Source organism: Primulina eburnea, chromosome 8 (genome assembly GCF_022965805.1).
Source record: "Primulina eburnea isolate SZY01 chromosome 8, ASM2296580v1, whole genome shotgun sequence".
NCBI classification, from domain to species: Eukaryota; Viridiplantae; Streptophyta; class Magnoliopsida; order Lamiales; family Gesneriaceae; genus Primulina; species Primulina eburnea.
The window spans coordinates 44110717-44137249 of NC_133108.1; the positions used below are offsets into that span (position 1 = coordinate 44110717).

The following is a 26533-nucleotide window of genomic DNA, read 5'->3' on the forward strand; positions in this document are numbered from 1 at the left end:
CGTGCAGCGGGCCTGCGCTACACAATTCAGCCAACTGAACAAGTGCGTAAAAATGACACGCTCTTCATCCTACACGCTACAGGCGCACTTTAGCACCGCCCCCTTGCCTTTGTGAAATCAAACAAAACTCATTTCCTATCTGTTTTTCCGCAATTAAGCACATCCCTTCTTCCACAAATTTCTCGCCCCACTCCCCATCTGCACTCTCCTTTCTCTGTCTAGATTATTAGGGTTAGGGCTTTATACCGACTCCATTCATCTTTACAGTGGGGCGAACACATCTGATTAATTTAATTTTACTCGTGGATGGATTTTTGAATAATTGTGCGAAAGTAGGGGTTTTAATCGTTTCTGATTGGGTCTTTGATGGCTGGTAATTATCGGCTCGTGTAGCTTATGGCGCCGAGCCGAAGAAAAGGGGTCGGCAAAGCGGGGGCGGCGGAGGCCGCGACCACGCGGCGGGAGTGGAAGGCCGGCGATCTTGTTCTTGCCAAAGTGAAGGGGTTTCCTGCATGGCCTGCAACGGTATGCTGTCTGGGTTTTTCTTTTCGGAATTTATGTTTGTTTCTGTTCTTTCATCGAGTCAGGGCTCAAGTTATGTGCTTCTTTGGTATCACGCAGTTTTTTGTTTTATAATTAGGTTTTTCAATATTCTTTCACTGCAGATCTGGGGTGAATAGTTTTGGATATATAGAAACATGAGTGTAAGCATGTTTTGTGATGTTGAGAATCATGAGATTGAATGATGTAACATACTCTGAAGAGAAAAAAAGTGGAACTGCCCAGTTGGGTTCTTTGTAGTACTTGGACGGATGTTTATCTACAATTGTTTTATTGTGCACGATATGAATGTAGCACTATTGAAGAAATTAAGCAACATCACTGCTTCTCTATATGGGAAAATATATGTACGTTTAGGTTGTGTTGTTCTGTTTCTTCTGAGCGTTGTGTATTTCCACTAACTGTATTACTTGTGCTACTTAATCGGGCTGTAATTTTCATATGGAAAAATGATAGGTTTAGAATATGTATTTGCATGTGATGGATGGTTAATAACTGTAAACATGTATGCTGACTGGAGTCTTCACCATACGAGGATAATTTTTCAGCATAACACCCCTCAGGAAGGCTTAGATGAACTTTTTAACTACATAAATAAAGAAGTAATTGCGTGGAGGGTTTTGTTACCACTTCGATTAAAAATATGAGTGATTTCTGTTATTTTGCATCTCCATTAGCCTCATGAATATCACCGTCAAAACATTAGGTTGGCTGAATAAAGGTCTGGGCACGAAGGCCTTGGTGGATTAGTGATCGGAAAGAGATGGAAAGTGTGTTGGTCTCATCTTTGAATGTTAATTGTTTTTTTATAAATTAGCATTTGGTTTTGTTAGTTAGCTTTAGTTTGCAGTTTTATTGACCTGAACTTTCGTGACTCTTTGTAATCTTTCAGTGGATAATTTTTTTCCACTATTAGGTCTTTGTAGTTTTTACTCAACTGAAATGATTTTATAATGGCAGGTGAGTGAGCCAGAGAAGTGGGGTTACCCGGCTGATCGTAAGAAAGTACTAGTCCATTTTTTTGGGACCCAACAAATGTTAGTTTTCATTATTTTTCCTTTCCGAGTGTTGGTCTATATCTCAGCTTTATGGTGTTGTTTTCTTTTATTTTGGGTTCCTACTAAATAATTTTCATGTGCTTTAAGGCATTTTTAAATTGCTTGTATAGCTGAAGTGCATGGTAAATATGTACTCGCGTGCATTCTAACTCACTTCACAAAAATTTTGAACTTTCAATTGAACAAATTCTGAAGCCAAGCATTTTTAAGGTTTGTAATTTTATATTTTTTTGCTTTATACCCTTGTTTTGTTTCCCATCAAGTTTCCTTTACAAAAGCTGAACCCATGAGGTTTGGTCACATTAATTGTTTTAACCTTTTGTTTTGGGCGTGGCATCTAGTGAGCTCTATTCTCTCGTGTATATTGTTTTTTCTATTGTTTCCTGGGGCGGATTTAGCTAGCTGCTACAGTTATATATATGTACAAAGTTCTTTTCATCTTCCAAGTGGTTGTGGATTCACTTTGTTGACTTGTATTATGCATGACCAAACATATTTTTGTCGCCATTTTGTTTGTAACGTGTAGGCTAGAACTGGTTCAGAAATTCCAATCGAAGTATTTTATTTTTCATGTGAACTTTAGTTCACTTCTTTTTTTTCCTGTTACTTTTTCTACATGGTATTTTTTTCCTCTACACTCTGCTTTATACTTTGTTAAAGTAATATATGTTTCTGAAGAAATTAATTCTCTGTAGTTTGTTTCATTATGGTTAAGAGGCATTTGTAGTTGGTTGCGGAGACGGCACGATTTGTTATTTAAAAGTTTGGCTCATGTTCTTTATAGCTATATCATTTTCTATTGCTGAACAACTCTTCTTTAACGGTTAGTAATTAATCATGTCGGGTTTTTTTTTCACCCATGCTGTATGCTGGGCTGCGTCTGTACATGTCAAGATTCTGGAATAATTCTCTAATTTTTATATTGAACTGGCTCAAAAAACACAAGCTTTATGTGACCTCTGCAAGATTATTAACCCACCTTTATGTTCAGGAGTTTGATTTGGTTTTATAATGTCATTCTTTAATTTTTTAGGATGAAACTTACAGACTATAAACCAGAGGCGTATTTAGTGTATACATGCCAATATATTGACATAATAATGTCACAGCCAAAAACAGTTTAGGCTAAGATTCCAAATTAAAACTATACAGTGACATTGATAACGGTGAAAGAATTTAAACAATAGCCCAGTTGAAAGATTTTATGTATGTATTTATGTTAAGTTTAGTTCTCTTGGACAGTGGCTTCTGCAATCCTGCTGATGTCGAAGAATTCACAGAAGAAAGAAAATTGTCTCTTTTAGGGAAACGCCATGGAAAGGGTGCTGATTTTGTTCGTGCAGTAAATGAGATAGTTATCTCTTTTGAGAAGCTGAAGAAACAGGAACAATTTTGTAGTGCTAATGAAACCACAGAAATCATTATAAACAATGAAAATAAGTCTGAGGAATCATTGACTAAGTGTGTGAATGATGAGGATTCTGTGATTAGAGCTGAACCACGGCCGCTTTGTACTGTGGCCACTAATGATCTGAACTCGCTGACTGAAGCTGCTGCCGCTGCCGCTGCTGAAGATGCCTTGCGTGATGCAGAAATGCAATTGGAGGATGCACGATTATCTGCTGAAATGCCTGTTTCTACTACTTATTCAACAAGAAGTAAAACTGAAGTAACCCAATCACGAAATAGTGTCATACAGGGAAGGGTATCTGCTCGAAGGTTGAGAAGTTCTTCAAAGACAGATGCCAAAGGACCTCAGAACATAACATTACCTTCTCTGAATAACAGCAGGAGGTTTAGGCATTCTGGTACTAATGCATCGAAAGATAGATCTTTGAGAAGAAGTGCAAGGATTACGAAGTCCTCTGATGATTCTGAAGGATATGACGCAGACTCACCTGCTTCAGCGTCAAATGATAGTATGGAAGAGAATGAATCTGAAGTTATGACTGTAGACTCTGACTCACCTAGTTTAAATAATGGCAGCACTGTAGAATCCCATTGTAAACCAATGGTAATGGATCATTTTAGCGAAAATAATAATGAAGAAGAAACTGAATTAAACAACAGGCTTGGCTTTCATACTAGCACTGCCATCATAAAGAAGAAAAGGGGTCCTAATCGAAAACGATACAATGATGATGTCGGGGCAGCTAATTCAAATGCATTTGTTTCTGATGCTGAAGTCAGAAACAGAAGTGTTTCACCTAGTAATAATGAGAAATTAGCTGAAAGATCTGCTAGAGAAGATGGTGATGAACACTTACCATTATTCAAAAGAGCAAGAGTCCGTTTGGAGAGATCTGCCCCTGCCGAGAAGAAAGAAGGAATAATGGCACATAAAGAGGAGAAAATACTGGAAGTTTCGGAAAGACTTGCAACACAGACCTCTGGGCCATTGAATTTAAAGGTGGATGATCCTGGTGATGGTGAATCTGTTCCGATTGAAGTAGATTCTGTTGGTGTGCCTTTATCGCCTGCAAGTTCTAAAAAGGCTCAATCATGGGAAGGGGGTAAGAATTTATGGGAAACTAGGAATTTTGTGGACGGTGAAGCTGCTTTACCTCCGTCTAAAAGACTACACCGTGCATTGGAGGCCATGTCTGCTAATGTGGCAGAAGATAATCTAAGTGCTTCCAGTTTTCCATGGGCAATGAATGCCAAAAACAATGGAGACTATCCGTCCATTGCAGAAGGCTCAGAGTTGTCAATGGGAAGCAAATCTGTGATTCAATTGGGATCAGCACCAACTGAAAATCATAGCAACAATGACTTTGATTCTTCCGAGTTTTGCGCTGCGTCAAACATAGAAACGCCTCCAATTGATTCTAAAACATATACAACTGTACTGGACTGTGTTAGAAGCTATAGCAGTGGTAGCTTGAATCCTGAATTATGCAAAGATTCAACTGAACACGCCGAAGGTGCTGATTTCAAATGTCTCAAAGTGTCACCTCTAGAGTTAGACTCTAAGCATGTAAAACCAGGCCCACAAAACATTGGTGAAGAAGTTTGTTTGGACTGCTGTGCACCTGATTTTATTATGTCTCTTACCAATCACCGCAAGATTGAATGTTCGGAGTTGGATGCAACAGTTAAGGGATATGGTCCTGTTATTCCCCAGGTGAGTTTAGAAGTCCTCGAGCTGAAAGAAAATGCTGGTAGTAAGCTGAATTGTGATACCAGTGTGCAGGTAGACAGTGCTGTGGGTGAAGTTGATAAATCTCGCGGTGTGAAGGGCTTATCATCAGCCAAGAACAACCAAGTTAGCCAAAAGTAAGTCTTTATAATTTACACGAGGTTGTTCTACTCTTTTCTTCAATTTAAACTTGTAATATATTTTATCATTTCTTGGTGAACCTCGTTTATCATTCTCACTCTGTATCTTCAGGTCGGATTTTGTGAAAGAAAGTAGCCCATTATCTAAGTTTTCAAATCGTGTGCCCTCTGGTAGTCCAGTGAAGGTTTTAACCAGTGGTCATCATCAATGTCTATCTAACTCTATTTCTGTTTCCAATGAGCCTCTGGAGGATTTTGCTGTCACCCAGTCTTCATCTCTGACTAATGGGCTGCACTTGTCCGCTAAGACATCTCCTCACAGTTCTTCCATGGGCAATGTTTCCGCAGCAGATAATAATTACCTTGAAAATCATAGCTCTTGTAGTCCTGACGTTCAGCTAAATTCTGAAAAGGCTAAACTTGCTGGAAAGTCAAACAGCAAAGGTGAAGAAACTTTGTCATCCTTTGAAGCCGCTATCAGATCACTAACGGGAACAAATGAGAGCATTGGCCGAGCCACACGGGTCGCTATTGACTGTGCAAAATTCGGTTTTGCAATTAAGGTAGACTTCTGGTTATGACAAGTTTTCTGTGGCTCAACATTTTTGATGTCACCGTGCCCTCGTTAGAATTTAATCAAATTTTTTTAAGCACAATATAATGCTGTTGTTCAAGATCAATTTTGTTCATTATTTTGACCCAGAGTCTCACTTATATACGGTCATTGGTCACTAATAACATCCATAACACGGTTGCATATTTTTTAACCATATGCATAGATTTTGTGGAGTAAACTTGTGCTGTGAAACCTCTTTCACTTGGCTTATGTTCGCATGTACGAGTTTTTGACTTTGATTCCGAGTCTTTTACTTAGATATATATGTTCAGCAGCCATATCTGTGATATAGTTTCATATTCAATGATATGCCTTGATTGTAGTTTAGCGAAACCTCTTTTGATTGGCTTATGTTCACATTGCATACATCTGTGCTCTGAATCTCCTAGATGATGGGTCCTCTCAGCTTACTTATGATGCAACTCTAGCATAAAAAAGTGCTGTTCTGTGATCCATTTTCCTGGTGTACTCATAAATTACTCGAGTATATGTAACAGAAATTGTGGTTAAAGCATAGAATAATGACGATGGGAAGAATGATAACAATGACATTATATCATCTTAATTGTAACTTGTTTGGGTAGAGTTTGGGAATTCCTTAGAAGTCAACATTAAGAGTTTACTACTGTGATGATAGTCGTTGATGGCTCAAGGCATACAAACATCCTACAACCCAGGTGCAAGGTGAGGCATATGCCTTATCAGAACAAGGCTCGCCAAAGCTTATATGTTAGAAACTAGATAGTTTTGGAAAATTATGGCACATATCAATATGATAGTTACTTGATAAACTATTGAAAGCAATAGTTAGATTCCGAGTCTTTTACTTAGATATATATGTTCAGCAGCCATATCTGTGATATAGTTTCATATTCAATGATATGCCTTGATTGTAGTTTAGCGAAACCTCTTTTGATTGGCTTATGTTCACATTGCATACATCTGTGCTCTGAATCTCCTAGATGATGGGTCCTCTCAGCTTACTTATGATGCAACTCTAGCATAAAAAAGTGCTGTTCTGTGATCCATTTTCCTGGTGTACTCATAAATTACTCGAGTATATGTAACAGAAATTGTGGTTAAAGCATAGAATAATGACGATGGGAAGAATGATAACAATGACATTATATCATCTTAATTGTAACTTGTTTGGGTAGAGTTTGGGAATTCCTTAGAAGTCAACATTAAGAGTTTACTACTGTGATGATAGTCGTTGATGGCTCAAGGCATACAAACATCCTACAACCCAGGTGCAAGGTGAGGCATATGCCTTATCAGAACAAGGCTCGCCAAAGCTTATATGTTAGAAACTAGATAGTTTTGGAAAATTATGGCACATATCAATATGATAGTTACTTGATAAACTATTGAAAGCAAAATTGAATGACCATCACATTGGATTTACTTTGGATTAATAATCCCTAAGTTTCATGCATGCCTTGAGCCTAGGAGTGCGCTATGTGACTTTAATTTGCTCTGGATCTTGTGTATCTGCGAAGTTAATATTGTTAAGACACTTTGTAAACTAAAACATCTATATATGCTACCAAGACAGCATGTTATACCACATAATTTCCTTTCATGTTCTAATATTGACAGAAGTATGGTTTGCTTTAGGTGGTGGAAATACTCTCACAAAATTTGGAAAGAGAGTCAAATTCACACAAAAAAGTGGACCTGTTTTTCCTGGTTGATTCTATCGCTCAATGTTCTAGGGGCATGAAAGGTATAGTGTTTACTTTGTTTTGACGGCATTGGTAATATTCTGAGTTTTGAAATTTCACAGGTCCTCTATCTTGTTCAGGTGATGGTGGCATATATCCCTCTGTGATACAGGCAGTGTTGCCACGTTTATTGTTGGCAGCTGCTCCTCCTGGTAGCAGTTCTCTCGAGAATCATAGACAGTGTTTGAAAGTGTGTGGAGCCATGCCCTCTCAGATTTGTTTATTGACCTCTGTTTCTTTTTATATTGCTTTTGTACATTGAAATGTGGTACTAAACCTCTTACCTACTGGATAGGTTTTGAGAGTATGGCAGGAGAGGAAGATTCTTCCAGAACAAATCATTTATCACCACATTCGGGAGCTTGACGCCCTTTGTGTTTCATACCCTAAAGCTGGCTCTCGCCGACCATTAAGAAATGAAAGGGCTTTTGATGACCCTATTAGAGAAATGGAGGGTATGTTGGTTGATGAATATGGAAGGTATATGGATTTCTAACTTTACCATTTGTTATTTGAACTATCATTCATGTTTGTTGGGCTTCTCTGAATCATAACTAACTAGATGCATCGTTTTACTTCAGCAATTCAAGTTTTCAGCTTCCTGGCTTCCGTATGCCTCGTATGCTGAGAGATGATGATGTAGGAAGTGACTCTGATGGAGAGAGTTTTGAAGCTGTTACCCCAGAACATAAGGTGGAAAATCTCGATGGAGAAAGGGCTCTGATTCCTGCTGTTGAAAAGCGTAGTCTTATTTTGGAAGATGTGGACGGTGAACTTGAAATGGAGGATGTGGCCCCCTATTGTGAGGAAGAAATTAGTTTCACGAGTAATCTTACTAAAGATCACACTCAACTGTCCCATCACCTCTCTGATAACCGTTATGGGCCACCTTTTACCTCTCAACAACCTAAGACTGCGCCTTTGACATGTACTCCTTTGCCAAGGTCTCCCTCGCATCCGCCGCAGCCACCATATCCACTTCCACCATCTAGTTTTCCTCGTGCAATGCTTGATCCTATTGCAAATGGTCCTAATTCAAATATTTATCCAAGCTCTCAGGTCTCTCTCTGTCCTAATTTTCATGTCTTGTGTCTAGACTACTGCTACTGTGCTGGAAGGTTTTAATAGTTATGACTTTAACATCTTTATGCTTGCGCAGAATTTTGACAACAATCTACCGGGGTCTATGGCAAAGCAGACTGGTTTGCCAAGAATGAAGTCAACCAACTTGGATTCGGTGCATCATCGTGTTCGTGACAATAAAGATTTTGAAGCCCAGGTTCCAAGGCAGATTCCCGACAATATCAATACCTGCTCTTTCAATGATAGACCTACATCCCATTTATCTGCCCAAGGTTCTAATAGAATCCAGCCGGGAGAGGGTGGTTTCAACAAGGGTCTTCACGTTCGCCCACCTCAGCCTGCTCCGTCAAATCAATTTTCGTACCCCCAACAGCGACAGATCCAATCGCGGAGGGATTTACCACCTCCTTCCCATCCCAACAGATTCCATATGCGTAATGAAGAAAATAGTCATTTTTACCGGGACCGTGACAGAAATAAATTTGTCCCTCGTGATAATATTGGAGAGTGCTGGAGGCCTCCCTTACCTCCCATCTCTGGTAACTAAACTTTTCCTTGTATTATTGAAAATTAAGGCATCTTGGCTCACATTTCTAATTTTAAATGTCGCAAATACTAATTTTTTTTCCTTTTCGTCTTCCAGGTCAATGCTATCGCAATGGTGCCAGGATGTCTCATGGGCACATGCCCTACAGTGGTCCACCCCGTGAACCGTCAACCAACAGTAGGTGGAATTTCCCTCCTCGGCCCCCAAATCACAGGCAATTCAATCCTTACAGAGAACCTGAAGGTCCTATTCCGGTGGGAAATAGAGGTGCTTTATCTATCTTCATCTGTGATGCTGAAAATGAATTTGATTAAACCTGGCGTCAGATATTTTTGTTGTATTGGGCAAAAGAACACAGGATGCTTCTTTCACATCAATGAGTTGTGTTCTTTGTTGATACTGTAGCTTGTTTCTAGGTCACTTATCTTTAGTAGATAGTGCAAACTATATGGTTAACAGCACATACATATGTTGGATATTTTTATGGAACCTGTATATACTGTTAATCTTAGATGGTATATGGCCCAAGATATAGGTGAATTTTCAAGTACGCTCACCATGTTCTGAGTTGTACCATGAATATTTATACACTTTACACTTTGTAAAATGTAGAGACAAGTGAAAATGGATTGTCCGTTCTGTTATGAAAACCTTTGGTCGGTTGAATAATGTGTTAGCCACATCTCTTATTCCTTTTATGTTCAGGTCCAAATTACTGGAGACCAAGATGATGCATTCTTAAAGTTGCGCCAGACTGGTATTGTTATCACATATTCCTACTTTTCAAATTCTCAGTTCTTTAATTATTCCTCTTTGCTTATTACCATTTCATTATTAGGTTGAATTCTTATTCATTTCGGTGCCATGACTCATCGAAGGTGGTCTTGCTATGTCTGAAATCTTGGGAACTGCCAGATTTCGACATTGTAGAGAATAAACCTGTTTACTGGTCATGTAAATAGGTGTGCGGTCTTCGGTTGGGAAATGAATAGATGATCCTAAGCTCTTTTGTGGGGAGCCACACCATTCCTTAGGCTGTTTCCTTGCGTTGGTTACAATTTTTTGTCTCGTCTATTAAAATTTGTCGTGTAATGACGTGACATAGTTGTGTAGATTTTTCGGCAACATTTAGTCAGTGATTTGTAGTTTCTTCAGATGACTTTCGCTGTGAAGATGTTATGTACATTGCGAGTAGTTTACTTTCCAAGAACCCTTGTTACTGAAGAGAGTGACCACAAGTTCGTTATCCATATTTTGGAACTCAGCTTATGATAAAAGGCGTCAGTCTTGACCTTTAGGTTTGGTTCTTTTATGTGGAGATTTGTACCCTGTGAGACAGACCTTTAGGTTTGGTTCTTTAATGTGGAGATTTGTACCCTGTGAGACAGCGAATTGGTTTAATTTTTGGATACCGCTTCGTTGTTGACATATATGTGTGATGTCCCAAACTATAATAGTCGGACACCGCATTTTTCGAAGGTCAAATTATAATAGTTGAACATGGAATTTATCTCGTGTAAACTATAAAGTTTCTACCGAGGAAGGAAGTGTACAGTAAAGTAGATGTTAAGAAACACCGAATGTTTGAAAAATAAAATTAAGTTCTGCATCGTATATGTTTTGAAAGCTAAGCGAACAAGGTATCCAAATTCGACAAAGAGCCATATTACAGCTTTTCATTTAAGCAGACCTGAAGTTTCGCTCTTTAACTTGAAGTTCGCGTTTGGGTTTTTATGGGAAAGTCAAGTGTTCCATAATGACTCCTTAAATTAAGAAATCTGGTTGTTCATGTAAACTATTCATGATCTTGGTTCCTTTTTGCGAACGCTCATTAGGATAGTAGTTGGGACCTTTAACTATTTTGGTTCAAATTTGATATCTTTAGTTTTTACTTTACCAAATTGTTTTCTTTTTACACATGCATTGGAGCATCATCAAAGGCGAACTCGGAAATGACGGTAAAAGTAAAAAAAATACGATAAACTAACTCTAAACAAGTAACGTCAAACCAGAAATTTCATTCAGAATTGTCTAATTCACAAGATCATGGCTATGCAACGGGCCGACCAGGTCCACTATCGAGCCCAATAAGAATTACCCGAATGTTGGGTTCTGCGTGACAGGTGCGTGATATTCAGGCCCATGAAGTAATAGTAAAATGTAGTCTCATTCAAGATTGGTGTCTTGGCGCACGAGATTTGTAAATGAAAATTAGTCTACTTGTAAAAAATTCTAGATACTATTACATCACCAAATCACTTTCAAAGACGCCCACGTCCACCTGGATCTGCCATGTTTGGGAGTGAGATAATCAAATCAAGAAACATTCAAACTTGGTAGGATTTGGATTTTCAATTAAGTACGCAAAATCTTCTCGAAATAGAATCCTCCTTATCTAGAAACTACAAAAGATAGCCAACAACAAAAAGATAGCCAACACTCGAATAAATTTCTTCCAACAAGAATTCATATCCTAATTCTCTTTCTTGCCCACTCTAAACTCAAACTTATCCATGCCTAACCAGAGTGGTAAACTCGTCATATTAGTGTACTTAATATAATCGACCAAAGTAGCAAGTAAAAGATATCAAAATGATATTTGCTAAAACCTATTTGGCATCTGTTTTCTTGTATAGGATTTGGACTAAACTGGGACAATTGATGTGGACATAAAGAGGTAGGAGCCAAACCTTCGAGTTCTGTTTTCTCAAATGAGGAACCCACGTACCTTGGCCCACCATGAAGTTGGTTATGCAACAAATTTCCATTTCCATTTTTTCTCCATTTCCCCGTATGCTATAAATAATAACAGAACTGTCTAAACAATCATACCCACTTATCACAGGCAGAAGAAATTCTGAAAGTTTCTCGGAGACAAATACATTTCATTTTGTAGATAAACATGGCAACAAGTTCAAAATCTGGCTCGATTCAACGATGTTCAAAGCAAATCAGGCAGCAAAGGACTCGCCTTTACATCATATGGAGATGCACTGTTATGCTTCTGCGCTGGAGTGACTAAAAATGCAGATATTTTCAACCGATGGACATATGGAGAAATAGTAGTTATATAAGACGTGGGATCGAGCTGTATCTACACATGCAGGAACTTTGAAGAGGTGTTTCTTAGATGCACACATTTAAACGTACAAATGAAGGTTTTTTTGGTCTTGAGTAGGCAGCATTCTTGCTTGTCCAACTGGATACAATCCTTAGAGGCACCAAAGCATCTCTTTTTACTCTGTTAAATATTTAGAGGGTAGATCTTCTAATTCTGTATATACTTTTTTAATATGCAATATTTCCTAGTAATTTAGATTCTGCAAGCATCGGACTTCTTGAATTGTGCAAGATATCAATTTTAATTGTGTTCCAGATGTATCCGTGCAAAGTTAAGTACACTGTAGTCCCATAATTTTGATGGAAGAGCAGAGGGCAAATGCATTACTACACCGAGAACTGAAATAGCGGTTGAGAAAATAAAGAGCAATTCTCCTACGCGACGATCTCACGTATCTATATGGTCGACTCATACTTAGAGCGAAAAAATAATATTTTTGGCACAAAAAGTAATACTTTTTCATGGGTCAGGACGGGAGTTGACATCCTGTCTTACAAAATTGATCTATGAAAATAAAACCGTCTTATATGAATTTTTGTGTTTAATAAATTAAATATGTAACTTAAAGATAAAAACCTCAATTAGCTCCCCCCCTGGACGAACCATAATATATTGTCAGAAATAACCAAAAAAATTAAATATAAACAAGCCATTAGTATTGACAAAATTTCCCAGCATTTAACAGAGGAATCCATTAATTGCAGTCACCAACCAATAGTAGAACCGAAGTGGGTGAGAGTGTGGTAGCAACTCAGTTTAACAAAACTTGATAAAATCGAAATCAGTTTGTAGAGATGGAATGAGAATGGAACTTCCAAGAGCGTGGATTTGCTAACCTGTTCTTCAAATGTCCTCTGTCACTTTTCAAGGTTGTCAAAAAAATCCCATCCCTCTGCGGCAAGTGCCTCACGATCATATCTAGCCATTTCATCTACAGATACCCGTGTGACTGGATCCATGAGTTGTTGAGTCTTGATTGAATCGTCCTGGACTGGCACTGGCTTCATTTGATCTGGAATCGAGCTTTTCAACAGGGAACTAGAGGAAGCTAGAATGCAGCTGGTTTGGAGGGAGGAACCAGATTTGATCAATGGAACGCGGTCATCAATTTTTTCTTTTAGAAGCTTCACGTCTTGGCTTATAACAGCTATTTCTCCTCTGAAAGAAGAGTGGGGGTCATACACGCTTGTCAGATTAAATTTTCCATTCTTATCAGGAGCTAATTAGGAACAGTTTCTGTCCTCCTTTGCTATAATTTGATACTTTCTACTCTTGTTGGTAACGAAACTCTGATACTAACACACCATAAGGTATTAGAATAAGGATCTAGATTCAAGATATCTGTACCGCTTCATGAATTTAGATTGCAAAACTTTTCTAGATTACTCATCCTACATGTTGAACAAGCAACTTTCTATTTCCAAAGACTTCTGTGATTATGAAGCTGTTGTGCTGCGATATAGCATAGGCTAAGTTAAATCTCTTCTTAAACTAGTGTTAAAGATAGAGTACACAGGGAACTTTTTGAAAATTCAAGAGTTGTTTCAATGAGAAAGAAAAATGTCAACCATTAACCACATCAAGCATCCACTAGACACGACCACAGATTGTGCATTCAAAAATAAAAATAGAAAGTGATGGTGGACCGCCAAAAAGTAAGATTAACTCTGATGAAAGGTGAAGTAAAAGCTGGCACTTAAATGACTTACTGTAAAGTGTCTATAACACAACTTCGATCCACCAGAAATTCTTGCAGCTGAAATACAAAGGGAAAAAGAATCAGCGAAACTGTAAATAAGAAACTTGACAATAAATTGTTATGCAACGGCAATGAAGAAATCAAATTCAACGTCGAATTTTCTTCATTCAGTGGTTTGACTGAAATTGAGATGAACTAGAGTCACAGAGTCGTAAAGAAATGAGCAGCTACCTTGGCATTTTCCTCTGCGTGTTGTTTCAGGATGTTTGCCTCTTGTACAACCCTTTCCATAAGACTTTCCTGTCCAGAAAGTGCTTCTCGAGTAGACACTTGCTTTCTAATTTTTTCTTGCTCCGCATGATTTATTTCATTCTCAGCTGTGGCTAATCGCATCTTTAAAGTTTGACACATCTGCAGAAAATGATAAAATGAAGAAAGTGCAATGAAAAGATTAACCTTGCAAGCACTTCTATTCGTCTTGGTATATTCGAACGAAGTTTAACTGTATGGCAAATGAAGCTGAACTGGGTCGGTTTCATTATCTCAGAAAAACTCGATATTTCGTGGTAAATAAAAATGGCCCTCTCAAAACAAAAGGAATAAAATCCATGTCCCAGAATATAGTTAAGAAGGTAATCACAAAGAAACTCAACAAAGTCTTTTTTTCCAGATACTTGTATCCAATTTTCAACCCCAATAAAATGAGAACCGAAAAGGCTTTAGAATTGAGAAGTACATTAGCCATTATAAAGTAAAGGAGAACCACAGTTAACTTGTGCAAGAATATCTCACAAAAATTTCTTCAAACAAATAAGATCGAAGAAAAAATTAGTCATAGAAAAGGAGCAAACCAGATTACGACCTAACCAATATATATACGAATAACTCATATTTCTGATTTTGCTTTCTCTATTTGATCTGTTTGTACTTCTTAGCTTGTAACTAATGATAAAAGAGACAAACAACAAAAACTCAAACAACTTGTTCAAACTATTGAGAAACAGTTTAGATAACAAAATATGCATTGCCATTTGCCACAAATCTAAGTTCTAATACTTTCACATGTGGAACTCCGTACCCAGTTCACTATCAATTGCCCGCAGTAAAGCTGGTATGGTCGGCTTGTGCTCTTACTTGGAGGTGGTCTCAGTCGGCAGAATAGAAATCAATGTTGGGCGCATAAAACATATCATAATTTTAAATGGTATTACAACAGAAAAGGGAAGGATTTAAAACCACCTCATCAAGAACTGCAAGCGACCTGTCCCTTTCATCTGACAAATAGAGTACACGGGACTGAAGCTCCCTCAACTCTGTTGCGAGGATGGACCTTTCACCATATACTTCCCCAGCATGCTAACATAGAAAAACAAAAGTAAGGAAGGGGAAGACAATTTAGTTAAAGAGAAGAGTTCATTTTAGATTATCTTAAGACTTAAGAGATTATATAATTCAGAGAAAAAAAAAAAAACCATGTCATTTGCGTCCTTTGCATGCTTCAGAATTAGTTTAAGCTCTTCCACCTTATGAAGTACATCAATGCCTCCTTTGGCAGCTTCCTCTTTGGCTTGTTCTGCAGCCTGCTCTTTCAGCTCCACTTCCCTCATCAAGCTTATAACAGACTCCATAGCAGAGAATAATTTTTTCTGCAACATTTAACAAGTATCAGGTACGTTATCAATGCGCATGTCTACCTCTAGGGACCAGTGGAAAGCTAACAAGGCGTTGCCATACAAAAATGTTAATCTGATCCCTCCAAATTTAGTTGGATGCAGGTATCACATATTCACACACGCGTGTTATTTCTTTGCGAGAAAATTTTCAAGCATCAAATCACCATATGTCAATAACTGAAACATTACAAAGTCTTCAATAAACAGCTTGTTGTGTATAAGGTTTTTGAATTTAAACCGAGATCATTGGTAAGGACAAGAATTGACATGGATGATACCTTGTTATTCCTTGCTTCAGTGATAATTTCGTCAAGAACACCCATGATATGGATTTGGCTAGATTGGGACACAGAATCATTTATGGTAGAATCATCTTCAATGATAACTTTGCCATTGGCAATTTCCATTTCGGAAGCAGTATCAGATGGAAAACTTGCTTCAGAATTACTTCCATTCATGTTAGGAAGCACAACCACTTGGTCAACACTTTCTGAATGGCCCATTGTTAAATTTGAAACAGACTCAGAAACAATATTTCCCACAGAATCATTGCCATCTGTGAGAGACATTCGTGTTTGACAATGAGTCACATCAAATGAAGTTTTGATGCCATCTTCTGCACATTTACCAGCTGAAACTGTATCAGTTCTTTCAGGGTATAGAGACGCTTCACCTTGAAGAATATTTATTCTCGTTTCCTCCATCAACATAGCAGGTCGACCATGGGAGAACATATCAGCACATATTGTTATGCTATTTTCACCAAATTTACCTGATATTGACAATTCACCTTCTCCATCATGTTGTCCATTATATGTATCATAGAACGCATCATCATCATTAGCTTCATCAGACTCGTGTCCACCGTTCACATTGTTAGTATATATCTCTTCAGCTGATCCTATTGCATTCACAGGCAAGCCGTCCACAGATTGTGCTGTAGCGATAGCTTCTACAAGAATAATTAGAATTATACAGCAGATATAATAGGACCAGATATCTAGTAAATCAAAAGGGAAAAAACATATGGAGGTAAGTAGTTGTGCAAGTGATCCTGACAATGATAAGAAATAAAGTGTTACCCTCAAGAAACATTAAAAATTAAGGCTTTATACTTAATCGTTACCTTTAGGCAATTGATCCAAGGAACTACTCCCAGTCAAAGCTCTAGTTGGTGTCGATATTTCAGAAAAGAAAGGAATTATCTCCTCAAGCACTGCTTCAACAGCTGCATCAGGATCCTTGCTGTGCTCAATAGCAACAGCTCTAATGACTCGGGCATCAATCTGTGACCATGAAGGAAGTGTAGAGCCATAGAGGGAACAACAAAACAAAATAATACTCACTGCAAGTTAAAAAGATAGTGGATTTTTGCCTAAATCTACATAGAACGATTCTAACATAGAACAACTGATATGTCACATTAAACAAAAATCATATGGCCACAACCATATTTTCACCAGGGAATTTTCACCAATCCGTGGAAATAGAATAATTATATGTTAGTCATACAAATCAAGCCTTTATCCACAAAGATATTATACTGAATACTCATACACATCAAGAAAGTACTGAAGCCAGAATTTACCTCCGGGAAAAGCTCCTGCAATGAACTGTACACTTTATCTATCCCCATCTCCGAATTCTAATAAACATACAGTTTAAATGATCATCCCCCAGTTCCTATAATTTGTTTTGATCCATCCATTAGATACACAATCAAATCAATTGCCCCATAAAGAATATAACGAACAAACAACAGGAGGCATGAATTTCAAAGACTTAAAGCCTTAAACTCTAACTATTTCATGGACCTATCATTAACACAGTAATCAAATAAACCAAAAAAAAATACGATGATACAAAATCAGTGCCACCGAGTTCACATTAAATGCAACTGACCTAAACCTGGGAGCGAGAATACAAGGAAAAACACCCTAGAGGGATAAACAACGGCGAATTCTCACCCCTGAGATTGCGCAGTAACTTTTTCACAGCGAATGAGTCATATACGTCTCTATCTTCGGTTGATCGTGAGTTACGAAAAAGGATGTGTATTTATACGTAATTACCATCGCAATCCATAGTTGTACCTATTTTGTTTTTTAATCGAAAGTCGGCCTTTTAACTTAAGGTACAACATTTTAGAGATTGAGGAGGTGAAGTTACGTGTATAGTCGGTGGGACCCGACTTATAGGGCTAAGAAATCGGGGATTTTAGTCATTCTTGATATTATCCGGGGTAATTTGGTCCAATCAGTTTTCTTGCTATAAAATTATTATAAGTTTAAGTTTATAAAATCATTGTTTTACCAAATTAAGCAAACTTAACCTTTTTAGCTAAGCTTATGGAGTAATTAGTAAGTATGTTAAAGATTGGAACTTGGACCTAACTCAACCTCAAAAGTTAGCTTAAGGGGGGAGGATTGTCCAAGTCCATATATGACACTCAAAGGTTAATTATCTAACCGATGTGGGACATTTAACACACCCCTCTCACGCCAAGGAATGAACATCTGGAGCGTGGAGTTTACAAATGACTCAATTATGGGCAGAACGGGTGGCCTAATTATAGGCGATCCAACACATAACGGTGAAACCCGGGCTCTGATACCATGTTAAGATTGGAACTTGGACCTAACTCAACCCCAAAAGCTAGCTCAAGAGGGGAGGATTGTCCAAGTCAATATATGCCACTCAAAGATTATTTATTCAACCGATGTGGGACAATTAACACACCCCTCTCACGCCCAGGAATGAACATCTGGAGCGTGGAGTTTACAAATGACCCAATTATGGGCAGAACGGGTGGCCTAATTATAGGCAGTCTAACACATAACGGTGAAACCCGGGCTCTGATACTATTTTAAGATTGGAACTTGGACCTAACTCAACCCCAAAAGTTAGCTCAAGGGGGGAGGATTGTCCAAGTCAATATACGTCACTCAAAGGTTAATTATCTAACCGATGTGGGACATTTAACAAAGTATTATAAATTTAGGTAAGCTTAATCGGAGCCTAAGCATAAAAAAAATTTAAATTTTTTATATATAACTTTAATTATATCAAGTCAAACGAATGATGGAATAATGCGTAAATTTAATAGATTTAAAATTTAATATATAATTTTTTTGATTATCAAAAACATAATAAATTTGAAATTAAAAATATTAGATTTATGTAGTTATACCATATGTTATCTTATGTCGTATATATATTATCACTAAGGTTCATCCAATAGTCTTACAAACAGTCGTGATTTTATTGTAGTTTTTTTTCTTTTTCTCTAATCAAGTAAGACAAAAACTTGTGTAAGACGGTCTCATGAATTGTATTTTGTGAGACAGATATCTTGTTTGGGTCGTCCATGAAAAAGTATTACTTTTTATGCTAAAAATATTGTCTATCAGTACGGTTGGTCCATCTCACAGATAAAAATTCGTGAAATTGTCTCACAAGAGACCTACTCACCAAATAAATACCCTTTTTCTTTAAAAATAAATTCGTTGAAAATTTGAGTTCTAATAATATCATTTTTACCTCTTCAAACGATTCCTTATTTCTCTAATATAAAAGTTTAAAAAAACAATAAATAAGAGCATAAAATTTAAAAAGTAACAAAAGGTTATCCTTTTTAAATAATTATTTCGATTAATTATAAAAATTCATATGTAAAGTTTTAAATAATATTAATGTATTAAAAACGAGATGTGCTCTTAATTGGTTTCCTAAACAAAGCAAATAATATTGTTTCTCAAAATCTATTTTCCAAAATACCGTTATTTTAAAAAGGAAACATAAAAATAGCAGTAAAAAACCGAATTAACTCCAATTTTGAAAAATAACTTAACATTTCACCCCGAAATTACTATACACAAATTTTATATGAGAGTTAATATATGTGTATGTATTAAATTCCAACAAGCTTCTACTTGAGAAAAAAAATGAATTAGACCATAATTCTTTCCATTAAAGAATTTCAAATTGTTTAAAGTTTGTCCCAAAATTTTAATATGTCAAAAAATTAAATTATTATAATATCAACATTCAAATAAAGAAACTTGTGCTTGATCGGGTGTTAAACGAAACGGAAGGGCGGCCTGCCCCTTTTTAGTTTTTATGGCTACATCAAACATCCAAGACCATGTCCCCTGAAATATGAACAAGTTCCTAGTTCCGCGCATTTTATAACTCATCTGCAACTTTCTATTCAAAACCTAAATCCGATTTTCAATTTCAAGAGCTTGATGAATTGATATCACCAATGCTCAGGTACCGTCTTCTCTCTCGCGCATTCTGCAGTTGTTCCTTGCTCAACATGGCTACCCTGGGAAAATTCAGAATACACTAGAGGTTGATAAGAGCACAGTTCACGAGTATCTTTTAGTCGAAAAGAAACATGAGCGATGCCCCGTACGGGATTAATATATGTATCTATATCAATTTAAGAGATGTTGGTAACTAGCCTAACCACCTCACCAAGAGAGATAAAGCAAGAATCTGGTAGGAAGAATCACCAAGAGAGATAAAGCAAGAATCTGGTAGGAAGAAGATTACAGCAGAGTGTAGTGCTTACTCACGGTGGATTATGACTAACCAACCTACAGTTTGAAGGTGCTCGCGCAACAGATGAAGCAGCAGCAGCCACGCGTATCCTGCCATACAATAAAGAAACAGAATTTGACTATAGCCCTCGTGAGAATAAAGCAACAAATAATAAAAAATACCAAGGGAAATGCAAAGGAACACTTGAAAGTTGAAACACCTTTTATGTACATCAATATACACATCCGTCTCATCAACAATTTCGTCCTGACATGAAGGCAAAACACAATCACCCACACGAAGTTAGAAAGAAGCTGCAACAAAAATTGATTTGTACCAGAGGAGTTTGTTTTGAGAACAAGATTAAGGCTCCCCACGTGCATTTTAATGGAGAAACTGTTTCATAAAATGGTTTATCTTTTTAGAAAGTGTTCTTTTTTATGCATATAAAAAGTGGTGTATGGTTGGGTTTTTTCCTTTCAAAAAATATGCTTAAAAACCGAACCAAGAAACCAGGAAAAATAAATTTTCTGTAGATTCTCTCCAAAAAATTAAAGAAGGGTTAACAATGTTAATTACTTGCAGAAGTTCTTCAAATACATCTTCCAAGGTGATTATGCCAATGACTTCTCCCTCCTCAATGTCCTCTTCTAGATGGTTACAACCATCTTCCATAATGCCATTTGATCGGTAACAAGCAACCTTATCGACTGCATTATTCTTTGAAGCCTTTTCGATGTTTATTACAAAACTTTTTGGTGGTTTATCATTCTTGTCAAGTAACGGAAATATCAATTGTGAATCCCAGTTGGTAAAATTGTCCTCTTTAACCGTCCCATTATCATTACCATTACAACAATGGAGCTCTCTCTCCTTTTTCCGCACCTTCACTACTGCTGCCATGTGGCTGCTACCTTTTTGAAACTGATTAAGGATATCATACAAAGGCATGTCTGCTGGTACCCTATCATATAATGGATGAAATTCATGTGGTTAAATGATTCACTCCAGCGAGGTAAAAGAATCATTCAGACAACTTAACATACCGAGGCATTCTCCTAATAGAAACAGCACTTACAGGAGTCTCAGTTTCTGCCCTGACGGTGAGAAGATTTTTCACCTGTTTACCAAAAGAGATAAAATTTGGAATAACAAATTAGTCGGTATTAGTACAAGATATTCCAGTAAACCTTTATGAACTTTACACTGACCAGCAGAAGCCCAAAAATGTTTTTTGGGTTTCCTGAAAAGACAGGAATGCGACTGTGACCCCTTGCAAGGATTTTTCCAAAAGCTTCCCTGCGTAAAAGGGTGTTTTCAAATATAAGATTCCTTTCAAACATATTTCTTTTGCAGCCTGCATGAAAGATGCTGATGATCAAATAGCTGATGTAATGTATTTTGCAAAAAATGTATAACTTAATTTCATGAAAAAAAAAATTGTTGGAGAACAAGTAGATACAGCTATAAAAGCTGCATCGCTTCAATGGAGTCTTGGAGAACAGATTTAGTTGTTGCCCAAAATTGTCCTTCCAGACTAGAGAATTCCCATCATGGAGAAAAAATTTAAAAGACTGGTTGAAAAGTTTGTGCAACTTGATGCCAGCTAATTAGTTAACCCTTGATTATATCGATTCCTTGCGTAGACGGACGCTTGTTGATGAACCAGTGCATGACCCTGGCACCATAGTTATTTGGGAACGCTAGGGTAACTATGGTGTCTTGGGGCCTGAGACACAAGGCGAATCGCACACTTTATCGAAGTAAAGCGCATTTATCATAAATTTAAAAATCCACATATACAGTTATTTATATTATAATACTAGGAATGTACACGTGCGATGCACGTAGGTGACTAATAATGAAAAATATTCACGAGAATTAGATAATATTTAAAGTCGTTTGAATAACATAATGTTTATAAGTATTTAATATATCAAAACATAAAAAATAAAAATACATTATGACAATAAATCATATATATTCACTTATTTATATGACATTTGTCAATCCGCGACATAATACAGCTCTCTTAAATGATAAATCAGCACAAATATTTTTCATTCAAAATGAAAAAAACAATAAAAATAAAATTAACAGAATAATGAATTTTACTAAAATCAAAACTAAAATTTACCTAAATAGAGTACACATAGACAAACGTCGAATAAAATTCTCTTAATTTACTAAATATCATAATAATGTTAAAATAAAATCATTAAACTTGTTATTAAAGTAAATATCACTTGTTTTTGCTAACTTTTAACACATTGCAGATTTTATTTAATTTCTATGTTTTTTTAGAATACATATTATAGATAATTAATTTTATATCAGAATCAATCATTTATAAATTAATATTGGTGATTAATAATTTAAGAGAATTAACATTTTAACATAATACAACTCAAATAAATATATAGTAAAAAACATATATAAATAAAATAATATATAATACTCAGTTAAAAAATTTTATATGTAAAATTGTAATATATAACAAATTATAATAAACTATCAATATAATTCATATTTATTATAAGGATTATATTTAATAAATTTTTTTAAAGATTATATCATAAATTTAGTTTAAAATTTAGAGGAAAAAAAAAAAGAAGAATGTGTATTAATGTCCAAATATATCTAAGATGGACAATGAATCACAAAAATTGACTAAGAAATGTAAGTAAATATTTTTTTACATAAAATTTAGAAAATAAAGAAGAATGTGAATTAATGTCCAAATCTATCTAAGATGGACAATGAATCACAAAAACACCCTTAAAAAGACATATTAATTTAATTTGCTAACTTAAATGAACAAGAAAATGTAAAAAAATAATTTTTTTGGCATAAAATTTAAGAAATAAAGAGGAATGTGTATTAATACCCAAATTTATTTAAGATGGACAATGAATTAAAAAAAAAACCCTTAAGATAACCTAATAATTTAATTGGCCAACTTAAATGAACAAGAAAATGTAAAAAAAATAATTTTTTTGGCATAAAATTTAAGAAATAAAGAGGAATGTGTATAAATGTCCAAATTCATTTAAGATGGACAATGAATTACAAAAAAAAACACTTAAGATAACCAAATAATTTAATGGGCCAACTTAAATGAACAAGGAGATATAAGAAAATTCACAATTGAAGTAATATATTTATATGTATGTTAGATTACATAACTTAAATATGTTTCAATAAGGGTTGACAGCCGCGTGATTGAAATTGTCAGAAAGCGAGAAATCAAACTTGTTTTTTTGCACTTCATATTACTAATTTCTGTTCTTGTGTTGTCAACGGTGTAATTCGAATCTGAAGTTTGAGGGAGGCTGGGGAAGATCAAAAGTCTACATGCCGATAAATGCACGCAAGGTTTTCTGGTTATTAATAGTTACGAGCTTTACTAATTGGGCTTCAAAATTGGTTGAGCTTGGCTTTATTACTTGTCACACACCTTATACATTCATAAGGCGCGCTTTTCTGCGCCTCACACAGGCCTTGCGTCTGGGTAACTGCACACACTTCTTGTCTTAAAACATGGATTGAAAGGTTACCCAAACGCCCGCTTTTAACAACTATGTCTGGCACATTGTTATTAAAAACCATGTGCCTAGAATCTTTTAAGTGTGTTTGAAATGTAAAGATAGTAAATCTAAAACGAAATGAAAGAACGTATTTGTGCTATTTTCTTAACTAAAATTCTCTACAACTGTTTGGATTTTAGCATCTCATCCTCTAGGAGCTTCACTCCAATTAAACACGTGCCTTGTCTTATTCTTCGAGACTAGGTTCTATATGCACCTTGTGCTTCTTATAGGTAATAACTACGAGCTCTGAATAAAAAATAAAACTTATGAGCTGGGAAACAAAGGGGACCATCTTTAAATGCCAATGCTCATGATTCATAAACGGTATTTGTGGGAGTAGATAATGTTTTTTTTTAATGACAAATGGACCAGATTAGAATCAAACTTACCAATCCAATTTTGAACTGACATCAAGAGAGAAAGTAGATTCAATCGGTGTCATGGCCTCCTCTGCTGTCTGCAAATATTAGAAACCACCTCAATATTTCTTCACAGTTATTATGCAAAAGGTATGTGTTTATAGCACCATAAGTATATGCATTGTCCATCTTCGGTACATGCTCAAATGAGAAAAGAAAAAATGGGTAAATAAGCATTTCAGGGAGAGGAAAAAAGAGGGGGGAAAGATATTATAAAGGATCCTTCCCCACCTGAACATACCTTTTCAGTCAAATCTAGAGCTCCACTTATTATAGTTGTTTCATTGTGAGTAAGTTCACCTCCTTTACCTGCCTTCATAATATCAACCAAAATAAACCATGAAATGTCAGTGAGCAAAGACACAAGAGGAATATCTTTACAGTAAATATGAAAACAAACTTTTGACCTTTAAACATGTATTTTGGTCAAGAATATTGAATAGTAAGGCTTACAACATATTTAGTTGCCATTACTCTTGGATTGTGTTTGGATAGATGAATTTGGACTTAGTGGATTCCAAATATACATCTAAAATCCATTTTGTATGATAGATAGGGCAAACATTCAAATTCCACATTTTAGTCTAACATTTAAACTTCACGTCGTTTCAAATCAATGCATTTTCAAATACCTTGATTTTAAATGCTAATACATCTGTCCAAATGTAGCCTTAATTAGATAAAATACCTCCTGGCCATGGATAGATACAAGTGCTTTCAATTGAGGTCGCCTGAACAAAACATCATGGTGGCCCAAAACGATATCCAGAATCTGAACAAAACAAAATATAAACAAACATCAAGTCACAAACGTTGCAAATATACTGAAGATTATAATTGAAGGGGAAAAGGGGTAAACTCCAATCCTGTCAGATGGTTAATTCCAACTCAATCTGTGAATATTCCAGCTATATAAAACAAGTGAGTCTTCCTATTAGTTGCGACCAATCAACAAAACTAAATTGTTTGAGTAAAGTGTACCTTCCCTGTAGGGTAAGCGATTGGAAAGCAAATTATCATCAAGACACGCACGAGCCATACACAATTTGCACCCACAGCCAGCCCATATCTAGAGCACACTGCTTGAGGAATAATCTATTCAATCAAGGCAAAAGTAAGGATTCTCAGTTCTAGCCCTACAATTATGGTCACATAAAGTATATAACTAAATATACCTCACCGAAAGCAAGAACAAATGTCACCGAGAGAATGACCGCAACGGCAGGATGAAATATTTTATCCAAATATATGGGGAGAGCCTGGAGATAAAATTTGTGACAAAGCTCGTAAAACTCGGAACTTGTCAAGGACTCCACACTTGAGAATCGATTTTATGACTCACGGCTGCCGATCGATATCAGAATAATGTAATATATTATTCACATTGTAGCTTCAAATTTTGGCCACAATTAAATGCAACAAATTCACTTGAATTGATACAATCATCACTATCACTACGTTCCTAAATTGATCAAAGATGAAAAGGGAAATGGGTCCCACCAAAAATTCTACACAAATCCATAGAATTGAAAGTTGGGGGCGGGGAGGAGTTTTCACCTCCATTGCAGCAGCGTTGCATACTAGGAGAGTCACGAGAAGCTGGTGCTGCTTTTGAACAACCGGAAAAATAATAGCTGAAAAACAGTGTTAATTTCAAAATCACACATACTGACGAAACACAACTCGAAAAATCAAAACAAAAATATATCCACCTACAATAAGCATATAATCTACAAAATAGCAGTCCAATAATACCAGCTTGTTTCTTTTCTTTCGAGGTGCCAGTTTGCTGAAGAATTTCAAGCTCAACCAGCCCGAGTGACATCAAACCCAACGTCAGCCCAGACATTATCCCGGCGAAAAGAACGAGGAAAGACGAAACACCGGCGTACACAAACCACCACGGATTCCCGAATTCTATATCTTGGGCATCCGCATAAAAAGCCCTCGTAAGAATCCCGACCATCGCCGCCGCATTCACAGATAAAACCATAATCAAAACAGAGTTCACCAAAATGCTGAATATTTCAACTACCCTTTAATTTCTTTGGTCAATAGAGAACTAGGAAAAGCCTAAAACCACTTTCACTACCAGTAATCCTCTTTAAGTATACATACTATGATGTATTTCATCATACCCTCCGTCTTTTATTCCTTTTAAGAAACACCTTTTCACCTTTTTTGCACAAGTAATGAGAAGAAGATACGTCTGTCGTTATTCATTCGGAGCGAATTTATTAAAAGTGTGCAGGGCAGTGACGTATGTAGGGCAGACAGAGACAGGGGAGGGAAGACTTCCCATTTGAGTGCCACGTTATTGGGTTTCAAAGGCCCACATCCCCGGCGGTGGAGGGGCGGAGCTAGCGGTGGGGTTTTCTGTTGGCAGCGGGGACCAGCCGACGGAACTAGAGGACCCTCGGTGAGTCGATATAATAGGGTATTTATAGTTAGTTGAAAAGTTGGGATTCATTTATTTTTTGTTGAAACCAATTAAATTTAGTGATTGGGATATCATGCATGGAATATGGTAATTTAGTTATTTTTATCCCTAGTCAAGATACGGTTTTGGCTCTACATTTAATTGAATAATTTCGACTCGATTACCTTTTATAGAAATG

The 26533-nt window shown here is 36.4% G+C and overlaps 3 protein-coding genes across 15 annotated transcripts; 1 reads left to right on the plus strand and 2 right to left on the minus strand.

The window, feature by feature from the left end:
• Nucleotides 1–86: 86 nt before the first annotated feature.
• Nucleotides 87–10132, plus strand: LOC140840159 (protein HUA2-LIKE 3-like). 4 transcript variants are annotated; one of them, XM_073207316.1, is made up of 13 exons: nt 87–525; nt 1522–1598; nt 2862–4743; nt 4813–4895; nt 5011–5461; nt 7132–7240; nt 7301–7428; nt 7534–7718; nt 7820–8297; nt 8398–8860; nt 8965–9135; nt 9574–9625; nt 9707–10132. In XM_073207316.1, exons 1-12 carry the CDS (start codon nt 397–399, stop codon nt 9597–9599), a joined length of 4182 nt encoding a protein of 1393 aa, XP_073063417.1. In that variant the 5' UTR covers nt 87–396; the 3' UTR covers nt 9600–9625; nt 9707–10132. The 4 variants fall into 4 exon arrangements, with proteins under 4 accessions (XP_073063417.1, XP_073063415.1, XP_073063416.1 ...); XM_073207314.1 differs by having other exon boundaries at nt 2862–4895; XM_073207315.1 differs by having other exon boundaries at nt 88–525; nt 2862–4895; nt 7319–7428.
• LOC140840160 (uncharacterized) lies at nt 9649–17462 on the minus strand. Of its 6 annotated transcripts, XR_012119868.1 has the most exons (10): nt 17264–17432; nt 16950–17006; nt 16488–16647; nt 15640–16313; nt 15161–15334; nt 14928–15044; nt 13920–14099; nt 13699–13745; nt 10210–13147; nt 9649–10160 (listed from the first exon to the last, which is right to left on the minus strand). XR_012119868.1 is itself a non-coding variant. In XM_073207320.1 (9 exons), the coding sequence occupies exons 2-9, from the start codon at nt 16995–16997 to the stop codon at nt 12847–12849; spliced, it is 1701 nt and encodes a 566-aa protein (XP_073063421.1). In that variant the 5' UTR covers nt 16998–17006; nt 17329–17462; the 3' UTR covers nt 12624–12846. The 6 variants fall into 6 exon arrangements, 5 of the variants coding, with proteins under 5 accessions (XP_073063421.1, XP_073063423.1, XP_073063422.1 ...); XM_073207320.1 differs by lacking the exon at nt 9649–10160 and having other exon boundaries at nt 12624–13147; nt 17329–17462; XM_073207322.1 differs by lacking the exon at nt 9649–10160 and having other exon boundaries at nt 12624–13147; nt 15640–16298; nt 17264–17435.
• Nucleotides 17463–19379: 1917 nt separating this feature from the next.
• Nucleotides 19380–26307, minus strand: LOC140840162 (putative DUF21 domain-containing protein At1g03270). 5 transcript variants are annotated; one of them, XM_073207324.1, is made up of 13 exons: nt 25671–26307; nt 25473–25549; nt 25091–25174; nt 24897–25010; nt 24625–24687; nt 24157–24228; nt 23886–23953; nt 21118–21205; nt 20953–21026; nt 20486–20870; nt 20127–20173; nt 19942–20016; nt 19380–19688 (listed from the first exon to the last, which is right to left on the minus strand). In XM_073207324.1, the coding sequence occupies exons 1-13, from the start codon at nt 25906–25908 to the stop codon at nt 19598–19600; spliced, it is 1476 nt and encodes a 491-aa protein (XP_073063425.1). In that variant the 5' UTR covers nt 25909–26307; the 3' UTR covers nt 19380–19597. The 5 variants fall into 5 exon arrangements, with proteins under 5 accessions (XP_073063425.1, XP_073063424.1, XP_073063426.1 ...); XM_073207323.1 differs by having other exon boundaries at nt 24604–24687; XM_073207325.1 differs by having other exon boundaries at nt 19380–19708; nt 24604–24687.
• Between the last annotated feature and the right edge of the window lie 226 nt (nt 26308–26533).

Excerpts from the sequence above, each read along its gene's own strand:
- LOC140840159 (XM_073207314.1), top strand. The coding sequence starts at position 397 with ATGGCGCCGAGCCGAAGAAAAGGGGTCGGCAAAGCGGGGGCGGCGGAG. Across the intron at positions 526-1,521 it reads TTCCTGCATGGCCTGCAACG|GTGAGTGAGCCAGAGAAGTG; the intron begins GTATGCTGTCTG and ends TTATAATGGCAG. Across the intron at positions 8,861-8,964 it reads TCCCTTACCTCCCATCTCTG|GTCAATGCTATCGCAATGGT; the intron begins GTAACTAAACTT and ends TTCGTCTTCCAG.
- LOC140840160 (XM_073207320.1), bottom strand. The coding sequence starts at position 16,997 with ATGGGGATAGATAAAGTGTACAGTTCATTGCAGGAGCTTTTCCCGGAG. Across the intron at positions 15,335-15,639 it reads CTGAAGCAAGGAATAACAAG|AAAAAATTATTCTCTGCTAT; the intron begins GTATCATCCATG and ends TAAATGTTGCAG. Across the intron at positions 13,148-13,698 it reads TGTGTTATAGACACTTTACA|AGGAGAAATAGCTGTTATAA; the intron begins GTAAGTCATTTA and ends CTCTTCTTTCAG.
- LOC140840162 (XM_073207323.1), bottom strand. The coding sequence starts at position 25,908 with ATGGTTTTATCTGTGAATGCGGCGGCGATGGTCGGGATTCTTACGAGG. Across the intron at positions 25,011-25,090 it reads TTGTTCTTGCTTTCGGTGAG|ATTATTCCTCAAGCAGTGTG; the intron begins GTATATTTAGTT and ends TTGATTGAATAG. Across the intron at positions 21,206-23,885 it reads GTCAGTTCAAAATTGGATTG|GGAAGCTTTTGGAAAAATCC; the intron begins GTAAGTTTGATT and ends CCTTTTACGCAG.